A 20,522-nucleotide genomic window follows, 5' to 3' on the forward strand; every position below is an offset into this window, starting at 1 on the left:
ACTCTGTGTTGGTGATGAGCGACAACACCACAATAGTGGCTTACATCAACAAGCAAGGAGGTACCTTTTCAAAGCAGCTATCCCATCTCGCAGTAGAGATACTGAGATGGACCAAAGTCCACTCGATTCCACTATCAGCACGCTTCATTCCAGGCAAGAGGAATGTGCTCACCAACAGTCTGAGTAGAGCGTCGCAGATAGTGAGTACCGAGTGGTCTTTGGATCTTCTAGTAGCCAACAAAGTCCTGACTTTGTGGGGTTCCCCGACTGTGGATCTGTTCGCTACAGCGCTGAACTTCAAGCTCCTGCTGTACTGCTCCCCAGTCCCGGATCCCAAGGCGCTCTGGCAAGATGCCTTCCAACAACGGTGGGACAACATCGATGTGTACGCCTTTCCCCCGTTCTGTCTGATGAGGAGGGTGCTCAACAAGACCAGAATATCAGTCAACCTTTCAATGAACCTTATAGCTCCGCTATGGCATCATGCAGAATGGTTTCCGGACCTTCTGCAACTCCTAACGGAACTTCCGAGAGAACTCCCTCCGCGACACGAGCTACTCAAACAACCACACGCCAACATCTTCCATGAAGCTTTGCTACGACTTCACGCCTGGAGACTATCCAGCATCTCTTCGCTGAGAGAGGATTTTCGCAACAAGTTACGGTCAGGATGTCTGGACACCTGCGAAAGTCATCCGCATCTGTCTACCAGGCAAAGTGGAGAATCTTCTGTGGTTGGTGTCGTGGAAGGGGTATCTCTCCACTCGATGCCACTATTCCAGCAATAGCGGAGTTCTTCGTGTATTTGCGGGAAGAAATGCGCCTTCAGTCTCGACGGTGAAAGGTTATTGCTCAGCCTTAAGTCTAGCCTTCAGGCTCAAAGGACTGGACATTTCTTCCTCGCTGGAACTTTCCCTACTCATACGGAGTTATGAACTTACCTGGCCCTCAGTCAGAAGTGAGACCTCCTCCATGGAACGGGGTTCGAGTTCTCAGGTCTCTTAAGAGACCTCCCTACGAACCATTTTGCCAGGCTTCAGATCGCCACCTAAGTTGGAAGATGGTGTTCCTATTAGCTTTGGCCTCGGCCAAGCGAGTCAGTGAACTTCATGGTCTCTCTTATGACATCGCCCATTCAAGGGGATGGGGGGAGGTAACGTTCAAATTCGAGTCTTCGTTCTGTAACAGATGACCCAGACCATCTCCTACTGTGTCCAGTAAGGAGTCTGAGGCTATACCTGAAGAGAACGGCTGCAGTACGTCCCCAGGTGCAGGCATTGTTTGTGAGCACTGGGAGGACTAAGAGGAGGCTTACCAAGAACACCATCTCGGCATGGATTCGTAGGGTGATCCATCTGTCCCTGAATCCAGACCCTCCTCCGTCACGTCGCCCTAGAGCACATGATGTCAGGAGCGTAGCTACGTCCCTGGCCTTCAAGAAAAACTTCTCAGTGACGCAGGTGCTCCAAGCTGGGGTGTGGAAGCGTCAGATGACCTTCACAACCCACCACCTGCAAGATGTGACCCACAGGAGGTTCAATACATTTTCTATTGGCCCTGTGGTGGCTGCAAAACAGCTGGTTTAAAACCTCAGGCTCCTCAATGGACAAGTAGCAGAAGGTTGGGGGCATTGTTACCCGGTTTAAGTCTGCATGAATGAAAAGGTATGTCTGGCCCTTATTCTTTTCTTCATCCTCCCCTCTCTTGGGGAAAGCAGCATCCTGGGTTCTCTGCACAGCTGACCTCGAACCACTGCAGGTAAACTGTTTCCTTGTGTTCCTAGTATTAAGCTAATACTGTCATGTCCCCATATCCTGATGAGATGGTATTGGGAGAGTCCTAGCCTAAAGTTTTCATCTAAAGGACTACAGGTCAACTTCCTAGGATGAGTCACACTTCATACCTTCACACACAGCTTATGTAGGCCGCAGCCCTTGCGTAGCAAGGTTCAAGCAAGGTGCAGGGACTCCTTATTGTTGAGTGCTGACACACTCAGATACTGAGTGCCCGGGCAAAGCCAAAAGCCAGTACTGGCTGGGACTTTCCACCCTTCCTAACGGGTGAGTCACCCATATTAAATAGCGTGGTTTGTATGTCAGTTACGGAACAAATGACAAATTCGTAGGTAATTTGTATTTTTCCTAACTACAGTATACAAACCTTAGCTATTTAATCAAACTTGCCTGCCAGCCCTATCCCCCTTGAAGTCCAACCTCTAAGCAAAGTGAGCTCACACACAGGTGTGTGAGGGGGGGGGGTAGCAAGCTACCCTCCCTACCCATTGCTAACTAGCGGTGGGGTAGTAAACCCTCGTTAAAATTCTAATGGCTCCTCATTTCAGTTATGCCGAAAGTAATAATCCATATTAAATAGCTAAGGTTTATATAGTTAGGAAAAATACAAATTACCTACGACTTTGTCATATTGCAATGTAATTTACAACTAAAAACTTTCAAATTTTTGCAATAATAAACTACCAATATTGCATAATATGCAAAACTGTTCTTTCAAATTTGATAACAATAAACTACAAACAGTGAATAATAATTGGCAAAAATGTACTCACAAGCTTAATAATAAACAACCAACATTTTTTAAGAATGAAAAATAAAGTCACTTTTACAGCAGACGTAGTCCCAACTTGGTGATTAATTCTTAGGTCCTCTCTGTGCAGATGATCTTGGTAAAGAGATCAGCCAAATTCTTTTTTGATGGAATGTACTTGATACTGATTTTTCTTGGGCTGATTTGGTCTAGTACAAAGTGATTTTGTGTATCAATGTACTTTGATTTAGCAGAACAATGAGTGTTATTTGCTAAGGTTATAACACCCTGACTGTCTACTTTTATTTCCGCTGGTTTGTCGACAAACTTCTTGAATCCAAGTTCCCAAAGCAGTTTTCTGAAATGAAATACTTTTCTTGTTGCTTCACAAAGTTCTACATATTCTGCTTCATTTGTTGAGAGTGTAGTTATTCTCTGCTTCTTGCTTCTCCATGATATTGGTCCACCTGCTAGGATGATTACAAATCCAGAGATGGATTCTTCATGATCAATTGCATGGTCTGCATCCACCCATGCTGTTAGACATTCTTGAGTTTTCTAGTAGCAAATGGCTAAATCACAAGTCTTGTTGAGATGTCATAGGAAATGTTTTGCATTCTTGAGGTATGATTTGTGAGGATCTTGATTTTTCTGGCATAGTGCTCCTGTGGCAAAATTTGTCAGGCCTGGTGTAATTTACTAGGTGTAACAAGTTATCAGTGATTCCTCTGTATTCTGTTGCATTACATACCTCACCTGCGACTTATTTTCTAAAATTTAGGGCTAATGGCATTGACAACCCTTTCAATTCAGCAAGATTTTGATATATCAGCACTTCTTGAATGTAGTATCTCTGATAGATCAGAATTGTTGATGGATCTTTTCTAATGTATTTAATGGAAAGAATATTTGATGCCTCTCCTAGACCTTTTATTGCATAATTCTTCTTTCTTTCAACACGGAGTACTTACCTCAAACTACTTTCTTAGGAGTGTCTGGGATCTCCTCCCTAACCCACCAAGAATTTTGCGTAGTTCCCCCTATATCTGTTTTCCCTTGTCGGGTCCCTCCGTGGCGAATGGATACTCGCCCTGAGGCGACCCGGGGTCAGCGCGCGAGAGTGCGCTACTAGGTCTGTGTCGGCAGTAAGCATCTGGTTGCGGCGTAGATAACATCTCGCGGCTCTCTCTCACATCCCGTCCGACCCACCATTGTGTTCACGTGTTCCCTTTGTGCTTTCCCTTTTACATCCTTTCCTTGTATTACTTGTGTTCCTTGTGTATTCCCGTATGGAATCCCAATGTCGTTGTCCCGGGCCCAAGGCCAGTAAGTCATGCGGGGTTTGGCTTTCTAAGCCGGATGTCGATCCGCACACTTTGTGCTCTTCGTGTAGAGGCAGGGTGTACTCGCCTGCCTCCACGTGTCCAGAGTGTGCGTCCTGGACGGAGCTGCAGGGGACTTTGTACGGAACAAAGAAGAAAAAGGCGTCGAAGCAGTCTCCTAGGAAGCTCCCTCGGAGAGAGGTTCTCCTTCCCCTTCCCCTACCCAGAGTAGGGGACGAGGTAAGTCCATTACAGGGAAATGGCCCATTGCCATTCCCCATGAGTCTGATGTCATTGATGCTTATTGTATTGTGCCTACGCAGACGAGTGGGAAGTCTGCTAGCGTGACAGAAATGTAATGTGTTCCGTAGATGGGGTTCTGGTGCCCGCAGGACCCGTCTTGAGTGAAGATCCGATGTGGGGGAGGTCAGAAACAGCTCCCCCCCCCTCGTGGCAGTGCTTTTCAGGAACAGCGGTTTCCGGAGGCGGGCTAGACAGAGAAAGGCAAGCCACGTGCTCTTCAGACCCCGACTCCATTGTGTGGACGGCGCCAAGGACGCCCTTCAGATCACCCATGAGGCAAGAGGAGGAGTTTTCTGGCTGGTTTGTCTCATGCGGGGCACTACGCACGCCCCCGCCGCCTTCTGCTTCTCTACCGCCGGACTTCATGCAACTCGTCACCCGGTAGCACAATTACAAGCCCCTAGGTTGGTGGGAGAAGACACAGAGGACTCAGATAGCTCCTTTTCCTCTACCACGGACGTTTCTCGTCCTCCACCTCGTCATCGTCAGAGGACTCCAGCGGCCGGGAGACAAGAAAGAAGAGGAAGAAGTCAAGCTCAAACGTAGGCCCTTCGAGGAAGAAGGCTAAGGTTACAAGGAGGAAGAACAAGAAGAGGAATTCTTCCAGGAAGAAGTGGGTTAAAGTGGCTTTTCCCCCTTGCGGGTCGAACAGGGCTCTTGCCGCTCCAGTGCCTGCCTCGGTGGCCGCTGGAGCTGCTTCCGCGCCCTTGCCCAGTGTCTCTTCGGCTCCAACCACGCGTCGGATGCAGACGTTGGCACACTTTAACTTTCCCTTACCCTTGCCCGGCAAGTCACTGGCTCCATCCATTCAGTGGAGGCAGCCGCTGGCTCGGCCCGGCAGCATGGTGCCCACACCCAAAGTCTCACCAGCTCCATCCAGGCATCGAATGCAGCCGCTGGCACAACAGGACAGTTCCTCTCCACGGATTCCCCGGGGGGGGGGGGGGGGGGGGGGGGGGGGGTAGACCCATGACGTAATAGAGGCAGCCGCTCCGTCGAGCCGGCTGGAGGTAAGGGATACGGCCGCCCCCACGGATCCATCTGTGATCGAGGATACAGCCGACACGTAGGATCAAGTGGTAGAGGGCTTATTGGACACTGGTGAATGTTCCCCCGATGAAGTGTCCTTCTACAGGAAGGTCCTGGCACTGATCCGGCACCACCACAGGCTAGATGAGCCTAAACCATCATCAGAGCAGGCTTGGCTTTCGGGTTTGGGAAGGATGGTAAATACAGTAATCCAATTCAACAGAAACCATCCTTGACCCTACCTTTGGCTCCGGACGTGGCCCTGGGCATGGACCATATCGACCGGTTTGTCGCAGGGCACAAGAATTCCTTAAGAGCCCAAGGGTCCTTCAAGCTTCTGCCGGGACTGAGGACCCAGAAAAAGTTTTATGTGCCAGACGGGCGTCATGCGTGACCTCGGGCGTTGGAAGAAGCCGTTGCAACGTTAAATCAGGGCAATGCAGATGACAGGAGCCTTATTGCCCCAGTGGTCTTCTCTCAGGCAGAGGCCACTATGATGGAGGACACATCACAGGATATCATAAATGTGACCTCCTGGCTGGACTGGTGGGCATGCACCCCGGCAGGGTTCCAGCTCGCCCACGATCTCTCAGTGCCGGAGAATCAGGCACTACTACAGGAACTCATATGTTCCAGAGGGAAGGCCATGAAGTTTCTTACATTCCAGTCCCTGACCCAGACGGCAAACTGGGTGTTAAGGAGGAGAGATACGATTCTTAACAGGCTCCCCTGTAGACTTCCCGAACGTGAGGCAAAGTTCCTGAGAAATGCTCCGGTGTGGGGTGAGACCTTGTTCCCCCTTCAGACAGTAGCAGAAACGATGGAGAGAGTGGGAAGCTTAAAGACTCTACGGAGCCCAGACAGTCGGTGGCAAGACGTCCTCCCCATAGGAGACCATCGGTGGACGGGGCCTACCCACCAGCTAGACAGGAGGCCCCTCCCCTTCCTGGCATCAATCCCCGCGGCCCTCCCGCACTAGTGGTGCCCCCAGCCCAGGCCTCCTTTAGGCAGAAATACGCCGGCTCAAGACGAGGTCATTCAAACCGTCTCCCCAGAAGGAGATAGGAAGGGAGGCCCCCTACACCTTCCTACGCCACAGGTGGGGGGATGCCTCAAACGTTATTGGCAAGCATGGCGGGACAATGGTGCAAACCCGTGGTCCGTGACAGTTCTCAGAGAGGGATACAGGATTCCCTTCCTGACAGACCCGCCCCTCTGATTCCCGAACATCGGGCAGAGTGGCTGGTACCCAAGGATCACAAGAAGAGAGCAGCCTTGCAGGAGGAGGTGTCAGCCATGTTGAACAAAGGAGCACTGCGACCCGTCCAGGAATCGTCCCCGGGGTTCTACAGCAGGCTCTTCCTGGTAGAGAAAGCTACGGGAGGATGGAGACCAGTCATCGACCTATCGGCCCTGAACAAGTTCATCAAAAAGACGTCCTTCAAGATGGACACGCCGAAGTTGGGGCTGGCAGCCTTGAGAGAAGGGGATTTCATGATGTCCCTGGACCTCAAGGACGCCTACTTTCAGATCCCTGTACACCCCTCCAACAGGAAGTTCCTCAGAGTGAAGTGGGGATCCCAGTCTCTGCAGTTCAGGACCCTCTGCTTCGGCCTGTCAGGTCTTCACGAGGGTGTTCACCATAGTATCAGCCTGGGCACACAAGCAGGGCATCAGGCTGATCAGGTATCTAGACGACTGGTTGTTGCTTTCAGCCTCAGAGGCAGCCTTAAAGGAGCAGGGGGCGGAGCTATTACAATTCTGCAGAGAACTGGGGGTTACCATCAATTCAGAGAAGTCCCAGTTAGTCCCCACCACCAGAATGACGTACCTAGGGATGGTACTGGACTCCCAGTTAGCAAGGGCATTCCCCTTTCAAGAGAGGCTGAACAACCTGGATCATGTTATGCAACCATTCCTGACAAATGCACCAATGAGAGCCAAGGATTGGCAGAGACTTGTGGGCCACCTGGTCTCGCTGGAGAAGTTAGTTCCCCAGGGGAGGCTCAAGCTGAGGCCAGTCCAATGGAACCTGAAGGACCTCTGGTCACCGGGAGACCCTCCTCAGGACTTAGTCAGGATGACTCCAGCCTCCAGGAACATGCTCCTCTGGTGGTCTGACAGGGCGAACACCCTAAGGGGGGTGCTGTTCGCGTCCGCTCCTCCGGAGATGTTGCTCTTCACAGACGCGTCAGAAGAGGGGTGGGGAGCCCATTTGCTCGAAGAGGCAGCGGAGGGAAAGTGGTCCCCGGAGGAGAAGCCCCTCAACATAAACCTGCTCGAGCTCCTGATAGTTCAAAAGGCCCTTGCAATATTCGCCCATCACCTTCAGGGAAACTCAGTAGCTCTCATGTGCGACAATGCCACTGTGGTGGCATACATAAAGAAACAGGGAGGATTGAGGTCAAGGGAACTGTGCGACCTCACGTCTCAGATCCTGGAATGGGCCAAGAGGAACCACATCATTCTCACAGCCAGGTTAATTCCGGGGAAGAGAAACTTTCTGGCCGACGGCCTCAGCAGGGCAGGGCAAGTAGTTCGGTCGGAGTGGTCCCTACACCCGCAAGTGGCCCAGGAGGTCCTCCAGTTGTGGGGCTCACCGGTGATAGACCTGTTCGCCACGTGGCTCAACGCTCAGCTCCTTGTGTTCTGTTCCCCTGTGCCAGACCCGGTAGCAGCGTTCGAGGACGCCTTCCAGCACTCGTGGGACGGACTCGACGCGTATGCCTTTCCCCCCTTCGGTCGGGATTCTCAGGCAGGTGCTCAACAGGCTCAGACAATGAAGGGCTACAAGGATGACTTTGGTAGCACCCTGGTGGCCGGAGAGGGAGTGGTTCGCGGATCTACAGGACCTGGCCACCCTTCCTCCGTGGCCCCTGCCAGTAAGGGAAGATCTGCTCCACCAGCCTCACTTTCGAAGGTTTCACGAAAACACTCGGTGCCTTCAGCTACACGCGTGGAGGTTATCGAGCGCCTATTAAGGAAGGAAGGATACTCAGAGAAGACAGCTTCGAGGATGTCAGGATATCTTCGGAAGTCCTCGAGCGTGGTGTACCAGGCCAAGTGGGCCACGTTTGTGAAATGGTGTGCCACACAGAACCTGAGACCGTTGGATGCATCAGTCCACAAGATTGCAGACTTCCTGGTCCACCTGAGGGATGACCTGGGGGTCTCCATTCCAGCCATCAAGAGGGTCCAAGCGGCCCTGGGGCAGGTATTTCAACTTGGAGGCATCGACCTGGGGGCCTCTCGCCAGATTTCCTTGCTCATCAGGAGTTTCGAGCAATCTTGTGCCCCACGCACCTCTAGGGTCCCGCAGTGGGACGTGGCCAGGATTCTCAAGGTTTTGACAAGGCCTCCCTTCGAACCCCTCAAGGATATCCTGGATAAAGATCTCACCCTCAAGATAGTGTTCTTACTAGCTCTAGCCTCAGCCAAGCGTGTGAGTGAGCTCCACGGCTTGTCTTTCGAGGTCTCGCACTCGAAAGGATGGAAGGACCTGTCCTGATTTCGTGGACAAAACCCAGAACCCGACAGTTACGGACTCAAGGTTCAAGGAGTTCTCGGTCCCAGCAATCCCTCACTCAGACAACCCGGAAGACTTGCTCCTGTGCCCAGTGAGAACAGTCAGGAAATACCTTAGTAGGGCAGCCAGACTCAGGCCAGCCATCAAAAGTCTTCGTCTTTTCAGGCCCAGTAAAGAGGGCAGTGTCTAAGAACACGATCTCCTTCTGGCTTCAGCAAGTCATCAAGAGAGCTTATGACAGTGAGGGGTCTGCGGTCCCTGGTACCCCGCGACCCCATGATATTAGAGGTCTTAGCACTTCTTTGGCATTTGATAGCAACATGGCAGTAGGCCAAATCATGCGAGCAGGCACATGGTCCAGGCAGTCCACCTTTCGGCTCACTACCTGAAAGACTGTACGAGGAAGTCCCTGGACTCCTCCTCCATTGGCCCAGTGATTTCCGCCATGCAACAAGTTTAAAGCTAAAAACCCCGGGTAGCCCGAGGGAAGTACAGTAATCGCAAGCGACACAAAGTTTCCTACTTACTCCCCCCTTTCCTTGCTACCCTTTTTCCCTTTCCTTTCCTCCTCCCATGTGAAAGATAGATGTTGTGGAAGCCCATGTCCGGATTATGCATAAAGGTGAGTTATACAAAAGGTAGACTTTTGCGTGCTTCCCCCGACTCTCCTACCCTGTCCATTGTGTCGTCTAGACCTAGCCTCCGATCTAGGTCCCGTGTCCTGAGATGGTAGTGGTGGGTCTTCCGGCCTGTAAGTCCACCCCCGACTCAGATTGTCGGCAATTATGTTTTGTTTCCGTGAGATGAAACGTGCCTTCAGGGTTACACTTGGTTATCCTTCAACCACGAGTGCATTTTCTCTGCTAACTGGTATAGGGGGCAAGAAACTGACCCCCTTCCTTGTTGACATATGTCACTACTATAGTGTTGTTGCTCATCAACACTACCGAGTTGCCTTTTACTATCACACCTGGAAATGGATCAGAGCAAGATACGTTGCTTTCAGTTCCAAGATGCTTATATGGGACCTCTGGTCTCAAGACCTGATGTGAAGCGAGTCAGAATGTGCTCTCCTCATCCTTCTCTGGACACGTCTGAGAAAAGGATATGTTCTTGAGGAAGAACTTGTTTTGGGATCCCTCCATCAGTTTTAACTCCTATAGCCATGACAATAGATCCTCTCGGACTAGTACACCTGAAGGGTTGGACCTCTGTTGCCAACTGGACTTCAGTCCATTGCACAGAATGATGTAACCTTACATGTGGGACCAGCCATTCCATGAATGACAAATGCCAAAGTAGTCTCTGCCAGTTCTTTGCTGTAAGGTATTCCTGTGTCTGGAAGGGTGTGGTGACCTTCAACCATTGTGACTTGTCTTGTGATGGGAAGACTTTTTCTCGGACCGTGTCTATACTCATCCCTAGGTAGACAAGGTTCTGACATGGGGATGAGAACAGACTTTTTGAAATTTATCTGGATCACCAGATCCTGAAAAATCTCGAAAAGGTCCCTGTAAAGTAGAATCTCTAATAACCAATCGTCGAGGTATAGGAGAAGTCTTATTCCATCACGTGAGCCCAGATTGAGATCAGTGTGAACTCTTGGGGTGCTGTGGAAAGTCTGAATCAAAGAACCCATAACTGGAACTTTCTTGTTCCCGGGGCAAACTGAAAGGTACTTCCTAGAGTTTTGGTGAACTGGAATTTGGAAATATGAGTCTTTTTGGTCCATGGACGGTAATAAGTCTTAAGGTCTTATTGCTTGTGAGACAGTGTTGAGAGTCTCTATCTTTAACTTTGTTTGCAAGACAAAGTCTTTCAGATGGGACAGGTCTATGACTAGTCTCCAACATCCTGACAGCTTGTGAACCAGAAAAAGGTTGCCGTAGAACCCTGGAGATGAGTTGTTGACCTGAGTAAGTCTTTTGACAGATCCTCTCCAATATGAGTGGCTCATTGATACTAGAGGGAGAGAAGGGAAAAGGTTGGTAAATGGGAAGCGGTATTCAATGCATAAAACCTCCACTGTCCAAGGTTCTGCCTCTTTTAATTGCCACACCGTCTACCGACTCAACAGGCATCCCCCACAAGTGACGGCATGGAGGGATTGCCACCCCTAACTTGTTCCTTGTCTACCTAGATCTCGTTTGCTTCGATGCCTTTGGCATAAGGGCTGATTCTTGTCTGTTAAGATTTTGTCTGCCTCTTTCAAATGGCAGCTACCTATGAGAAGATCTTATGTTTGGTAGGCGCTGTAAGAGGTTGTCTGAAAGTGATGGCTCGACTGAAGGAGGAGGCCTGACTCGCTTTGTCACACTTTGCCACTATTACATCCACTTTGTCTGGGGGAAAGAGAGAGGAAATCTGTGTTAGTGAGGTGTTTTTTAATGACAGAGTCCTTAAAGATCATATTATCATTATTACTAGCTGAGCTATAACCCTACTCTTGGAAAAGCAGGATGCTATAAGCCCCAGAGCTCCAACAGGGAAAAATAGCCCTGTGAGGAAAGGAAATAAAAAACTTCAAGAGAAGTAATAAACAATCAAAATATTAAAAGAACAGTAACAACATTGAAATAGATCTGACATATATAGATTAAAAACTTAAAAAAAAAAAAAAAAAAAAAAAAAAAAAAGAGGAAGAGAAATAAGATAGAATAGTCTGCCCGAGTGTATTCTCCAAGACAGTGGAAGGCCATGGTACAGAAGCTATGGCACTACCCAAGACTAGAGAACAATGGTTTGACCTTGGAGTTTCCTCCTAGAAGAGCTGCTTACCATAGCTAAAGTCTCTCTTTTACCCTTACTAAGAGGAAAGTAGCCACTGAACGATTACATTGGACTAGTTAACCCCTAGAGCAAAGAAGAATTGCTTGGTAATTTCAATGTTGACAGGTACATGAGGACAGAGGAGAATATGGAAAGAATAAGCCGGACTATTCAGTGTATCTTTAGACTAAGACAAAATAAGCCGTAACCAGAGAGAGGTATCCAATGTAGTACCGTTTGGCCAGTCAAAGGACCCAATAACTCTCTAGCGATAGTATTTCAATGGGTGGCTGGTGCCCTGGCCAACCTACTACCTACATGAACTTCTTGCCCACTGCCTCACTTCATTTCAGTACCCAAATACTCCACTGGTATGCAGCCTGATATAAGCTACCAAAAAATTCATTGCCTTTGCTCCTAAAAAGGTAAGCTCCTTATACTGCTTTCGTATTGTAGAATCCACCAGATTCTGAGATACAGAATTGCAAAATGCAAGAGCATACCAGACCAGTGGTCTAACCAAGAGGACGCTTGCAGCACTGATATTGCTGCTGCCTCCATATTCATGCCTTCTAAGGCCAAGAAAATTGATGGTTGTTGTAGGAGCCTTTCCGCTGACATCCTTAGGGTTAGAGTCGCTTCCTCTTGTCTTAGAGAAGAGGCAAAGGATGAGCTTCCTTTGTCACACGGAATTTTCTCTTTTTTTGAAAAGACAGGAGGAATTATCTTCGAGGAATGAGCTGCTCGCAGGGAGGCTTTGGTAGCAGAAATTTGAGCCTCTACAGTAGTCTCTGGATGGTCTTCCTGGTCTGACACGACCATGTCAAATCAAGGTGTTGCTTCGAGTAGTACGATTTCCCAAATAAGGAGCCAATGGAAGTCTGCCTTCCAGAAAAGGGTGCTTTCGAAGCTTTACCTAACTTGTTGACTTTCCTGATGAGTCCTAAGACCCTCGGGAAAGAATGCTCTTCTTTAGGCTTGGTAGAGATAGACTAAGGGTCTCAACTCAGCAGGACCCGGAGAGTCAGCGACATGGGAATTTTCAAGAGGTTCAGGCAAAACAAGTCTTGCCCTCTTTGGAGGAGATGCTCTACGGTCTCTCCTAGAGGACACCAAATATTTGTCCAGTTTGAAACAATGTCTTTTTCTCCCCGACATTCTTGCCGCTGGAAAAGTGAGAGAGACGTAGGAGGACACGTCATGTTTGGAGAGAGGAGGTCCCATCTGGGTCCGGACGTGGTTGTGGTGATGGCTATTGGGTCGATTTCAACCCTCTTGTGATGAATGATCTCTACAGGAGAAAGCCTATTTTTATCTGTAAACTTCAGTAGCCCCAGACTAGGTTCTTTAGGATGTGGATCCCCCTTCTTAACATTCAGATGAGCAACTTGCAACCCTGATGGACATTTAAGACTCCCACCTTTAAAATTCTTGATAGGAATGAGCAACTCTGAGGGGGGCTTGAGTTGGCGCTCTCTTCTGTTGATGTGCACTTCTGGAAAGGGCTTAGGATGGCACTCTTATGCTATATATCATGACCCTTGGAAAAGGGGGAAAAGGCCCTGGCAGTCACCCGACAGAGTTGTTTCTTTTCCCCCTTACCCTAATACAGATCTTTGAGAGAAGTGTCCTCCAAATGCTTCCTATTTCTTGCTCAAATTATTCCTTGAGGTTCTGACTGTCTGTTCTGCCACTGAATGGCACTCCTTAAACTTACATGCTTCTGAAAACACTGTAATCAGATCTCTCGGAACCTTAGCCCGAAGAGATACAGGAGAAACTCTTCGCTGGTTTATTAGCCAAACCAATATGGTTAACTTAGATACAGGCTGTAAAAGTGCTTACAGCACTCCCACAGGAGTAGGCAGAGAACTTGGAGACAGTCTTTGTCTTGGGAGCCAATGATCATGGGCGACGAAGGTGTCGTTGGTGCACTAGTGCACTTCTCATCCTAAACTCGGAGAGCTTCTGCCAGAGCAAGCTCAACAGGTGGGATATCTATGATTAAAGGACGGGGTTCATTTGTAAGAAGAGACCTCTCTCTTTCTCCAAGAAAAGTAGGAAGATCTACCATCCCGGGAGCTTGCCTTTAAATGCAAAAGTTGTTGGTCTTCTTCAATTTGCCCTCCAAAGAGTTAACCCAAGAAGGGCAGGAGTGACTTGTTTCAGTAGTCGGAAGTTGGGATCTCGCCGACTTAACCGACACTGAGGACATATCCGAGAGAGAATGATTGCGGTTGGCTATCTTCTTCCTCCTACCCCAAAATCTCTACCACTTGGGAGACTCCCTCCACACATCAAAAGGCGAGTTGAAAGTGCAGAGATGCCCTCCACAGGAAGACAATCTCTCCCTCCACACATCACAAGGGGAGTTCCAAGTGTAGAGGTGCCCTCTACACATCGGACACAAAGGGTGAGGTTCACCTTCAACCTTACTCATGAGGTGCCGGTGACAATCAGATAGTCAGTCCTCGACACATTCGCAAGCTGCTAGGTTCATTCACACTTATACTGAAATGAGAAAGAAAATTAGAAAAATTATGAAAGAAAAAATTAAAATCTTCAGGGTGGTGGAGCGCGTCGATAGCACATCAGTTTAGTAAAACAGCCAGAATGAGAATGGAGGCTCTGCGAACTGTCAAACCTTGACCACTAGTGGATACTGGGTGCATATTGACAGAACCTTGATAATTCTTCATTAGCTGGTTTTAGCTTTTGTGGCCACCAGAATCTTACCCTTACTAAAGGATGAAGGCTTGTATTCGTGGAGGAACAATACAAATTCATGTTACCTGTATTCGTTAAGCAAGACTAATTACACAAATCTAAGTACTGCACCGAAATCAGATGCAGTTTTACACCCTTCATTAAAAGGGGGGTGACCTGGAATTTCAATACTGTAGTTACTTTCTTCCTTCAAATATCAAAACTCTTCTCCTTAAAACAAATGGTTGTGGCAGCTTTGGGCAAGAGTTTGATCCAAACTCACAGCCTCCCCCTCAAACTCATTGTCCTTCGTGAGTTATGAATGGAGGGTTTAGGGATCCTATAGGTCTACCTGGCGAATCTTCGGCAGCCATTGTCTACCCTTCCTAGTTTTAGTTTGAGTGAGGATGTGGTTTCAGCACTAATCATGAATATACTATGAAGTTGAATGCTAGTCAATTGTGAGATAAACAAAACGGCCTGTCCATGGCTTTGCTCTTTAAGAGTTCCTCACTCAAAATTGGGACTTTTCTTATTAATAAAAAACCATTAAAGGTAAATAGACTACCAAAAATGCCTAAATCTTAGGGTGTTAATGAAAATCCTGTTTTATATGAAAATTTCACTATTGATCTTTGTACAAAACATTATAATTCTAGGCAAAAAATACACAAGTATTTCAATTGTAGTTTTTGGAAGGGGTGGATTCACCGTAACCATAATATCACATTTTTGTCATTTCCTTCATCCAAGTTTTCTTCAATTTTAATACTGTTTATAACTTTCTCAGCTGAATGACCTGTTGGTTCAAGATCCTTCAGGTCTGCTCTGTGAGATGATTTATCTGACAAATCAGTCTCATTTTTCAGTTGCACACAATCTTGGTCACCTGGAGGTATCAATGGCACAAAAGGTTTACATTTTCTTAAAGACATGTGTTTATTGTAACCTCTACTTTCAATGAATCCCTTTCCACAAACTTCGCAATGGTAGGGTTTGGTTGTAGCATGTGTAATCATGTGTCTCTGAAGGGTGGCATTCACTGAAAATGCCTTCCTACACACACCACAGTGATAATTTTTCTCACCTGTATGAGTAATCATATGCACTTTCAAATGAATGTTTTGAGTAAAGCTCTTACCACAAACACGGCAGGCATAAGGTTTCTCGCCTGTATGAGTCATAATGTGTTTTCCCAAAGATGTTTTAGTCAGAAACCTCTTTCCACAAATGTGACAATGATGTGGCTTTTCACCCATATGCCTTTTGACATGTGTTTTATAAACTCCTACCCGGGCAAAATCTTTACCACATTCTTCGCAACAGTATGGCCTTTCTCCTGAATGACTTTTCATATGATCTTTTAGTGATGTTTTTAATGCAAAAGTTTTAAAACACACTTCACATCTTTTTGGTTTATTTTTGGAATGAGAGAGGGAATGTGTCTTGAGACTACTTTCAAGAGCAAATTCTTTATTACACACATGACAAGTGTGAGTTGGCTGTATTGAGTGTATTGGAATATGATTCTCCAGTTTCCTGTGAGTTTTGAACTTCTCACCACAGACATGGCACCGAAAATATTCAGGGTCTTTAAAATAGACAGCATTATTCTTTGGTTGTTTGTGTGTCTGAGTCATGTGTCTTTTTAAACCTGCAGGTAGTCTGAAAGTTTCATCACATAATGAACAAGAGAAAGGTTGATCTTCACTAACACCATGGGTTTTGAGGTGCTTTTTGTAACTAACATGAAGAGCATATGATTTACCACATATACTACAAACATAAGGATTCAATCTCGTGTGTGTTTCCACATGACGATTGTAACTATTCTTATGAGTGTAAGTCTTGTTGCATAGAGTGCACTTGAAAATCTGGTGTTTTTCCTCCACAAGTGTTACCATTGACAAGTCTAAATGGTTATCATCATCTAAAGCTTGAATACCCTCCTCTGGCTCTGTGGTTACCTGAATGGTTTCTGCTGGAACCTCATTTATGTGAAGAACAGTATGGAGACTTTCTAGTTGACTGTTACCAGATAACTCGACACTACTTGATTCTAACCATGTTATATTTTCATTTGGATCATCACTTGCATTTGGAACCAAATAGATTCCTTCTCCTGTAATGCCATATGGATCTGTTGCCAGTGGATCTTGCTCAGATGCTGCTTCATTGATGATGGTATTTGGCACAAACTGCATCTGATCATAAGCAATATCAGTTTCCGGTTGCTCTTTGAAGAATTCAACATGTTCCATAGGTAAATTGTCTTTATCATTTGGTGTATCACTGTGTGTTTTTATGTGGGCTTTCATATTTCCCTTTTGTGCAAATTTTCTACCACAAACATGACATTTGTATGGCTTAGCACCTGTATGTATATCCATATGTCTCTTCAAGTGACTGCCTTGTGTAAATGCTCGCTGGCATATTTCACACTTGTAATTCTTTTCACCAGAATGTGTAAGAAGATGAACTTTAAGTGTCATTGGTAATTTAAAATGTTTACCACATACCGAGCATGCATATTTCTTTTCATCTGAATGTACAAGCATGTGAGTATAATAAGCACTACGACGCTTAATTTCTTTGTAACAAATAGGACAGGAATATGGAGGTCCCTGCTTTTGGCCATGAATCTTTGTGTGCTCTAGAAGACACTCATTCCTTGAGAATGTCTGTGAGCAAATATCACAACTAAAGGTTTCATTTGGAGTTGGAATTTGCATGTGGTCATCTAATCTGGTCTTATCCATAAACCGTTTACCACATTCAGGACAAAAGAATGATTTAGGTTTCTCACAGGTATGTACCTTAAGATGTGATCGAAGACCGCTTTTGAGGGCAAACCTCTTATTACATACCGTACAATGGTAAGGCTTATTTCCAGTATGAATGGCCATATGTGCTTTAAGGGTTCCCTTCAAAATAAATCGTTTCTGACAAATATCACACTGGTGTGGTTTTTCATCTTTGTGATGGAAAAGAACATGTAGTTTGAGCTGAACATTTCTGACAAATTTTTCTTTACATACAGAACATTCATACCTCTTGTCACCAATATGTTCTCTCATGTGTGTGGCCAAAGTACCCTTCTGTCGAAATCTTTTCACACACAAATTGCAGCCGAAAGGCTTATCATTTGTATGTACAACCATGTGGGTAGTCAAGTGAGCCTTTTGTACAAACCTCCTTTTACATATTTCACACTGATGAGGTTTTTCATCCTGATGAATAAGTACATGTTTGTCAAGGACAGACTTCGTGTAAAACCTCTTGTTACAGATATCACATGGATACCTTCTATCACCTGCATGAACTCTTAGATGCTTGACAAGTGAGTTTTTGTGGGTAAATTTACCTCCACATTGATGGCATATAAATTTTTTTTCACTATTATGAGAATCCATATGCCTTGCCAAAGAGCTTTGAAATTGATATTTTTTACCACATGTTTCACATTCATACCTGAATCCTTGTGAATGTCCCAGAACATGAAGATTTAAATAGGTCCGGCGTGTAAAGGTTTTCATACAAACATCACATTTAAAGGGTCTATCTCCTGTGTGAATCATTGTATGTTCTTTTAAAGTTTTTTTACTTGAAAAAAATTTTCCACAATAGTCACAAGGATATGGTATGTGCTTGAAGTGCAATTTATAATGTTGTCTCAAACTTCTTTTATGTGCAAACTGTTTGCTACAAACATGACACTCATGCTTATCCTTATTTACACTTTCTTTCGCATATGTAACAAAATCCCATTCTTCATTTTTTGGTTCTATGGTATTTTTGGAGACTTCAAAAACTATTTCCTCTTTTACCGCTGGTTTATATTCCTCCTTTTTCTCATCAGAGTGGATTTTTAAATGCAATTTGAGCTTCTTCTCTGATTTAAAAACCTTCCCACATTTCTCACATCCAAAAGGTTTTAATTCTGTATGATTAAGCTTGTGTTTTTTTAGGATATTCAAGGACTGAAAATCTTTACCACATTCATCACATACGTAGTCCTTCTTTGCATGTGTTGTCATATGATTCTGAAGCTTAACCTTTAAAGAAAATTCTTTACCACATACACTACAGACATGGGACTTCTTTTTATGAGGACTTAACTGATTTTCACCTGGTACAGACATTATTTGAGCATAAGTTTTAGCAACTGCCTCAATTTTCTTTTCGTCATCTGACTGTGACAAAATTTCTTCTTTAATACAGTCAACAGGAGCAGTAATAAATATAATTTCACTTGTATGTGTTAACACATGCTTCTCCAAATCTACTTCCGATGAGAACACCATATGGCAATCAGAACACTTGAACGATTCACTATCATCATGACTAAGCAGATGAGTTTTCAAACTATTATTTAAAGTATATGCTTTCCCACACTTTGGGCAAACATGAGACATTTTGCTACACTTAGACATTCTCGTATCTAAAAAAAACAAAAAAACTGACTATCAATGCGTATATCAATACAGAACAAAATTGACATCTGCCAATCAGATATACGTAACTTAGTGTGAACTACTGTATTCCTGATATATAGTTATGGCTTTCATCTTATAATCTTTACAAACAGTGACAGTACCTATTCAAAATATTTAAGTTTTTAATACAGCTCTCTAATAAATCAAAATTTAAAGTCAAACTTTAACTACAAGTTAAATTGTTGCTATTATGAAAATTGTTTCAGCTATATTTAAGCGTACAATTATTTGACAAGATGCAGTGAAAGTAATTAATAACTAAACAGTATTGATACAAGAAAATCTTTACATTCCTGATGCTGAGAGAGCACTGGCATTTCTTCATCTCTTAAATGTCTGCGGTGTATAGCAATAGAACCTCTAAGACTTCCTGAAAAATAAGAGAGATTTGTTTACCTCACAAACTCATATGTGGTAGGATTTTTAATAAAAAAAAATTTCTATAGCTAAATTCTGGGTTTTCATCCTAGTTACTTTTTTTATGACTTAAGTATGCTATCCATAATTTTCGAAAGTCTATCTGAACCATATTAAAGGTTGTTTTAGCATAACTCTGGCTATAATTTTCTTCCAAAAATGACAAATTCATAGGTGATTTGTATTTTTCCTAACTATACAAACCTTAGCTATTTAATATGGGTAATTACTTTTGGCGTAGCTGAAATGACGAGCCATTAAGATTTTAACGAGGGTTTACTACCCCACCGCTAGTTGGCTGGGGTAGGGAGGGTAGCTTGCTACCCCCCCCCCCCCCCCCCGACACACACACACATACACACACACACACACACACACAAACACACACACACACACACACCTGTGCTTGACCACACTTTGCTTAGAGGTAGGACTTCACGGGGGATAGGGCTGGCGGGCAAGTTTGATTAAATAGCTAAGGTTTGTATAGTTAGGAAAACTATAAATTACCTACGAATTTGTCGATTGTTCCGTAACTGAAATACAAACCACGCTATTTGATATGGGTGACTCATCCCTTAGGAAGGGTGGCAAGTCCCAGCCAGTACTGGCTTTTGGCTTTGCCCGGGGACTCAGTATCTGAGTGTGTCAGCACTCAAGAATAAGGAGTCCCTGCACCTTGCTAGAACCTTGCCGTGCAAGGGCTGCGGCCTACGTAAGGTGTGTGTTAAGGAATGAAGTGTGACTCGTCCTAGGAAGTTGACCTGTAGTCCTTTAGATGGAAACTTTAGGCTAGGACTCTCCCAATACCACCTCGTCAGGGTATGGGGACGTGACAGTATTAGCTTAATACTAGGAACACAAGGAAACATAGTTTACCTGCAGTGGTTCGAGGTCAGCTGTGCAGAGAACCCAGGATGCTGCTTTCCCCAAGAGAGGGGAGGATAAAGAAAAGAATAAGGGCCAGACATACCTTTTCATTCATGCAGACTAAAACCGGGTAACAATGCCCTCAACCTTCTGCTACTGTCCATTAAGAAGCCTGAGGTTTTAAACCAGCTGTTGTGCAGCCACCACAGGCCCGATAGAGAACGTATCGAGCCTCCTGTGGGTCACGTCTTGCAGGTAGTGGGCTGTGAAGGTCATCTGAAGCTTCCACACCACCGCTTGTAGAACATACGTCACTGAAAAGTTCTTCTTGAAGGCCAGGGACGTAGCTACGCCCCTGACATCATGTGCTCTAGGGCAAAGTGACGGAGGAGGGTCAGGATTCAGGGACAGATGGATCACCCTACGAATCCATGCTGAGATGGTATTCTTGGTAACCCTCCTCTTAGTTCTCCCAGTGCTCATAAACAATGCCTGCACTTGGGGATGAACTGCTGCCGTTCTTTTGAGATATAGCCTCAG

General features: G+C 45.7%; 1 protein-coding gene across 9 annotated transcripts in view; it reads right to left on the reverse strand.

Moving 5' to 3' along the window:
• Positions 1–14,806: 14,806 nt before the first annotated feature.
• LOC137645872 (zinc finger protein 585A-like) overlaps positions 14,807–20,522 on the reverse strand; it is a 220,580-nt gene continuing 214,864 nt past the window's right edge. For all 9 annotated transcript variants that reach the window (XM_068378872.1, XM_068378877.1, XM_068378871.1 and 6 more), the window contains one exon: positions 14,807–19,065. In XM_068378872.1, the coding sequence (XP_068234973.1) occupies positions 14,907–18,632 (3,726 nt within the window). In that variant the 5' untranslated portion in view covers positions 18,633–19,065 and the 3' untranslated portion in view covers positions 14,807–14,906. The remainder of the gene's footprint in view (positions 19,066–20,522) is intronic.

This window comes from Palaemon carinicauda, chromosome 8 (assembly GCF_036898095.1).
Source record: "Palaemon carinicauda isolate YSFRI2023 chromosome 8, ASM3689809v2, whole genome shotgun sequence".
In the NCBI taxonomy this organism is placed as follows: domain Eukaryota; kingdom Metazoa; phylum Arthropoda; class Malacostraca; order Decapoda; family Palaemonidae; genus Palaemon; species Palaemon carinicauda.